The following is a 5133-nucleotide window of genomic DNA, read 5'->3' as shown; positions in this document are numbered from 1 at the left end:
TTGAGCGGTAGCACTTTGAGAGCCGAACAAATTACATCACCATCATTAGCATGGCTTATGCCGTCGCCACATTTTTGGAAATCAAACGAAGTGTTGGTAACGACACGCGACAAACAGTACACAATGTCCAACCTTAAGGAATTTTTCGAGTAAGTCTCGAATTGCGAATTGAAATATAAAAAAGCGACGAGGGAATAATAAACAAACTGATCTGTTTTCTTTTGTTTTGTTTTTTTTCACAGTGATATTGGCTATCCGACCGGATGGGAAATGAGAAAGGACACACTACAATATACGGATTTTACGGCGCCAGGCGTTGAAGTTCATTGTTTATACGGCGAAGGAATTCCAACAGTCGAACGGTTTGCACACCAAACAATTTCGAATTGACCTTTATTTGGAGAGAATTAGTAGTTATGCGATTTATTTGTGAATTTTCAGACTAAATTACAAAGGAGATTTGAAAACAACACCCACACTGGTAACTGGAGACGGAGACGGTACGGTAAATGCTAGATCATTAAAATCCTGCGAAATGTGGAGTGGAACAAAAGCACAACGAGAGAAAACGATTCATTCGATTGAACTCCCCAGTGTCGGTCATTCGGGAATTTTAAGCGATAAACGGGTTGTGGAATACATTTTGCAGGTGCTGGTCAAAAATAAGACCTATGATGCTGTAGAAAGTGAACGCTACGATTATCGACGTCAACAACAACTCCAATACAACTGGGTCAATTGATTCATTCCATCTCACAGAGTAGAGAAGAGTTATAGAGAAAGATTTTCTTTTCTTCAACGACGAAAATGGCATAAATGCCTTCTTCTCATCGAACTGTTGAAAACAACTAGACTTTTTTTGTTTAACTCTATTCATTTTTATATATACAGTTAATTACTTAAGCACTTGCACTGTACAGAAGAATGAATAAATTTAAGCGATTTACGAATATATTCGAAGAGATTGTTACAACATTTTTTTTATGAAATTGATTGAAAATAGAAAAACAAACGTAGTTGAACTTATTGACACAACAATTTATTGCGTATTAGCGCTAGCAGATAAGTGGAAAAAGTCTAATACAAAAATTTATGTTTATTTTATTCACAGTCCCTGGATGTGGTGGAAACAAAATGCAGGCCCGACTCAACAAAGCCGATGTTCCACACATGTGGTGTGTCAAAAATGAAGACTATTTTGACATTTGGTTGAATCCGTTACAAATGATTCCAGGCATAATTGATTGCTGGGTAAATTCATAACATTTCTCTGTGGAGAATTTTCAAGTTGGCATAAACTGACCATTTGTCAATAATAATACCATAGGTGGACAATATGAAGCTTTCGTACGACAATGTTACGCGGAAAACAAAAAACACGCCGGGAGTTGAGTTTAGAATGCCGCAATGGGGAGGAGTTGAGGATTTGGAATGGGTTGATACAACACCCGTCATAGATCGTTATGATTTTGGCGCATATTTCTACTATATTTCTGAGGCTTTAGTTAATCGTGGCTATGCTCGTGGGTATACACTTTTTGGCGCACCATATGATTTTCGAAAAGGGCCTAGTGAGTCATTGCAGAAATTGGTTTTCATTTTATCATTGAATTTTCATCATGTATTGATTTTCATGTACTGTTTTTTACAGACGAAAACAAAGACTGGTTCATACGCTTAAAAGAGTTGACTGAGTTCGCGTATAACATCAATGAGAATATCGGCATTACATTTATCTGTCATTCCATGGGTGGCAGAATGATATTGTATTTCCTACAACAAATGCCACAAGAATGGAAAGATAAATATGTTAAACAAGTCATCACACTGTCAACTCCCTGGGGCGGTTCCATCCAAGCCATTCAAGCTATTTCGGTTGGTTACGATTTTGGAGCCGAACTCATTCAAAATAATAAAATGAAGCAGGTGCAAGAGACATGACCAGCGGTGGTTTGGCTAATGCCTTCCAAAAACTTTTGGAAATCGAATGAAGCTATGGTTACAATGAATCGGAAGAATTATACACTGGAGAATATCGACCAGTTTTTCTAGTGAGTTCAGTTTTTTTTGAAGCAATTAACTCTCGACAATTTTTTATCCATTATTATTTTTACTCTAAACAGTGATATCAGTCTCCCTAATGCGGTCGAAATGCGAAAGGATTTGGCTTTATTCGAAAACTACACAGCGCCTGGAGCGGAATTGCACTGTTTGTATGGCAACAACGTTGGCGATACGGTTGACAGGTGCGAATGGAATTTTATGCATTTTTTTTTAATTCGAAATATAAAACGCTCGTAATTGTTCTAAATATAACATTCATTTGTTGATGTTACAGCAGAGACTGAAATAAGAAATTTTCAGAAGATCCGAAAACACGATTAATTGTGTTCAGAAGATCCGAAATTCCGATTGCAATCTAAAAAACAAAACCAAACTCTGAATTATAGATGAGTTTCATTGTATTTGAAAGATTCAATTTGTTTAACGAAAAAAAAAAACAAAATGAAATGTTTGATATTCCCCATTGATTCATATACAATTTTATTGCCGATCTTGAGAATTATTTTTTCAATATGAATGCCGCCTCAGCACATTAGTGCATGCTAGTGCCACGATTACTTCACAATCGGTGTTTTAGGATATTCAATCATTCAACTTCGATTTCCAACCGAAGTCTTCAAAGTGAGAATTTATTATGTGAACGCAGAACTGTTTCAAATAACGATTAAAATTTTTCATTCATTGAAAAGCTGACGAACTACAGAATGCAGGTGTACACAAAAAATTCGAAAAAGTGAACAGTTTTTGCGATTACGAATTTGATATTTCCCATATCTTAACCAACAATTTTAATGTTTGTATGGCGAACGAAGCGAGCCTAATATTTTCACATGATGTGCAATGAAATTCAATTTTTCCATAATTTATTGTAATATTTTCTATCAAAGAGTATTTTGTATTCATGCTTTGGGCATAAATTTTGTTTCATTTGAAATTTCTTAGGATCCGTAATTTAAAACTAGAGCAGCATTTTTCCGTTCAGAAGATCCGAAAACCGGCAGAAGATTCGGTTATTTCAGTCTCTGTGTTACAGATTGGAATTTGATGCAGCTTACAATGGAAATCCAACATTGGTCAAAGGGAATGGCGACGGAACTGGTAATTCAAAATATTCAGAATTTATATTTATTAAAAATTTAATGTTACAATTTTTGTAAGTGAATCGGCGCTCATTGATTGGTTGCGGCCATTGGGAGAAGGCACAATCTCAAAAAATTTATCAACAAGAATATCAAGGCATTGAGCACTACAATATGCTCAGCAATGCTGCTCCCATCAACTACATCATCGGCAAACTCACCAAAGACAATGACTATCCACGACCCGATGAAAAAGTTAGCTACTCGGATATGATGAAAATTCGACTATTTTAAGGCACAAATTTGAAACCCACTGCTATGCCAAATGTATTTCATCTCTGAATTTAATATTGTAACTGAATAGATCTTACCAATGCCATATCATTATTATACTATACATTACATCAACAAAAGCAATAAGAAGCCAATTGCCTCGGCTTATCTCGATAGCAATAATAAACGGTTTTTTCGACACTTTTGTGTATTTTCCGATTTGTCTAGCGATGAATCGTTGACCATCAACATCAAACGAAAGCGATTTTATTCTTTATTATTATTATTCATATTCTCAAAACACATAATTGTTACACATAGCGCTGTAAAATAGAAACACATAATTATTATTGATGATTAAATGAAGAAAATGTTATCGTTTCTCAGGAAACACTCTCGACAACATGTACTTGAAGATATTATCATAAAATGGTTTGTATTGAATCATCGCCAATAAATGTGTCATTTGTGCGCGTTCACTCATCATAAAATCGATGTTTGGATTCTAAACTGTCAATTTTGCCAACTTCACGCAGAACTTAAGCACGTCGTCGTTTTCATGGTGATAATGTGCGTTAACCGAGCACATTTGCATGTTAATGTTGTTGTCTAACGATACAAAAGTCAACAATAGTTAACTACGTCGTGGTGTGAGGTTCACTTTGAATCAGTGTGATAAAGCGAGCAGCAGTTTGTTTCGATTTTCCCCCGTCAAAATTAAGTGGAATTATTTATTGTCGAAAAAACTAGTTTGATTGAAAAAAAAAAGTTGAACAAAAATTGCCGGCATGAAGTTACGGAATGCAGTTTATGTCATATTGTTACAATTTTGTTTGCACCACTCAAGCAATGGCCACTTCAAACTAAACGACAACGATTATGAAGGCACCAACAGTGAGAATAACAATGATAAAAATCCATCCGATTTTAATCCAAAACGTCTTTCGCCTGTCATATTCAGTAAGTAAATTCGCGTCAAGAATTTTCCGTTCGTATATACCATCACATTTGCGACGATACACAGTTTATTTACGACCTACAAAGTTATTGTTCAATATGAGATAACCCAACATTCATGTGACATTTTTATCGGGTTAGGTTATTATCTATTTTCGTTTGGGACTCCCACAAACGTTGAACAATTCGATTCTAAGCCATGTAATTTAAGAATATTTTAGCAACGGACGATTTTTTCGCGGAAGATGAGAACAAAAAAAACGGCCAAATTGAAATCATTTGAGACCATAGCCATTCATTGTGTAAAAACACCGCTATGCGATAAAATCTTGATGATTTTTCGACAGTGTACATTTTCAAATAAATTGCATGCAAATTTTACGAAAGATTATTTATCTTCACAGTTCCTGGATTGGGAGGAAATCGACTGCAAGTTAAGCTGAATGAAAAGCCGTCAGTACCGCATTTTTTCTGTTTTCGCACACATGACCTCTTTGACATTTGGTTGAATCCGTTTGAGTTGTTGCCGTTTATAGTCGATTGTTGGGTGAGGTTTCAAATGGATATCTGACACATTTTAACTAAATCAATCTTCAATCTAACCACATATCGTATTTCGTTCACTCAGGTAGAAAATATGAAATTGATTTATGACACGGCAACGCGGAAAACCAAAAGTCCACCCGGTGTTGAGATCTTTGTTCCCGAATGGGGACGAACCGAACCAATAGAATGGGTTGATACAACACCAATACTGGAC

The 5133-nt window shown here is 35.7% G+C and overlaps 2 protein-coding genes across 2 annotated transcripts; both read left to right on the top strand.

The window, feature by feature from the left end:
* Positions 1 to 1111: 1111 nt before the first annotated feature.
* Positions 1112 to 3672, top strand: LOC129573221 (phospholipase A2 group XV-like; the record flags this gene model as incomplete). The annotated part of the gene is given in 6 exon segments (XM_055453549.1): positions 1112 to 1251; positions 1328 to 1571; positions 1652 to 1940; positions 2124 to 2246; positions 3098 to 3162; positions 3223 to 3672. Coding segments are annotated over 6 exon segments (1076 nt in total), but the record flags the coding sequence as incomplete, so codon positions are not given.
* A 1335-nt stretch (positions 3673 to 5007) lies between these two features.
* LOC129573220 (phospholipase A2 group XV-like) lies at positions 5008 to 5129 on the top strand (the record flags this gene model as incomplete). The annotated part of the gene is given in 1 exon segment (XM_055453548.1): positions 5008 to 5129. A coding segment is annotated over 1 exon segment (119 nt), but the record flags the coding sequence as incomplete, so codon positions are not given.
* Between the last annotated feature and the right edge of the window lie 4 nt (positions 5130 to 5133).

Source organism: Sitodiplosis mosellana, unplaced genomic scaffold, assembly GCF_009176505.1.
Source record: "Sitodiplosis mosellana isolate CC-2019 unplaced genomic scaffold, AAFC_SMos_1.0 Smas_scaffold_6024, whole genome shotgun sequence".
Classification (NCBI taxonomy): Eukaryota; Metazoa; Arthropoda; class Insecta; order Diptera; family Cecidomyiidae; genus Sitodiplosis; species Sitodiplosis mosellana.
The sequence above is the reverse complement of the archived record's forward strand: the minus strand, read 5'-3'. Positions and strand labels throughout refer to the sequence as shown.